This window comes from Myotis brandtii, unplaced genomic scaffold (assembly GCF_000412655.1).
Source record: "Myotis brandtii unplaced genomic scaffold, ASM41265v1 scaffold691, whole genome shotgun sequence".
Lineage (NCBI taxonomy): Eukaryota > Metazoa > Chordata > Mammalia > Chiroptera > Vespertilionidae > Myotis > Myotis brandtii.
In genome coordinates this window covers 1,428,535-1,428,734 of record NW_005370704.1, presented here as the reverse complement: position 1 = coordinate 1,428,734, position 200 = coordinate 1,428,535, and the positions used below count along the sequence as shown (strand labels likewise).

The 200-nt window shown below is 67.5% G+C and overlaps 1 protein-coding gene across 1 annotated transcript in view; it reads left to right on the top strand.

The window, feature by feature from the left end:
• The first annotated feature begins 80 nt into the window (after positions 1-80).
• SNAPC4 (small nuclear RNA activating complex, polypeptide 4, 190kDa) overlaps positions 81-200 on the top strand; it is an 8,544-nt gene continuing 8,424 nt past the window's right edge. The window contains exon 1 of the mRNA XM_014529699.1: positions 81-173. Within this exon, the coding sequence (XP_014385185.1) occupies positions 81-173 (93 nt within the window). The remainder of the gene's footprint in view (positions 174-200) is intronic.

The following is a 200-nucleotide window of genomic DNA, read 5'->3' as shown; positions in this document are numbered from 1 at the left end:
GCCAGCGCGGTCGGGGGGAGAGGGGTCCCCATCCTCCGTCTCTGACGCCCGTGGCGTGTCGTTTGGCGGCGGCAGAAACCATGGACGTGGACGCCGAGAGAAAGAAGATCGCGCAGGAGATCCAGGCGCTGGAGCGGATCTTGGGCCCCGGCCCCTTGGGCTTCGATGAGGAGGTGTCGGAGTCCAGCCTCGACTCGGAT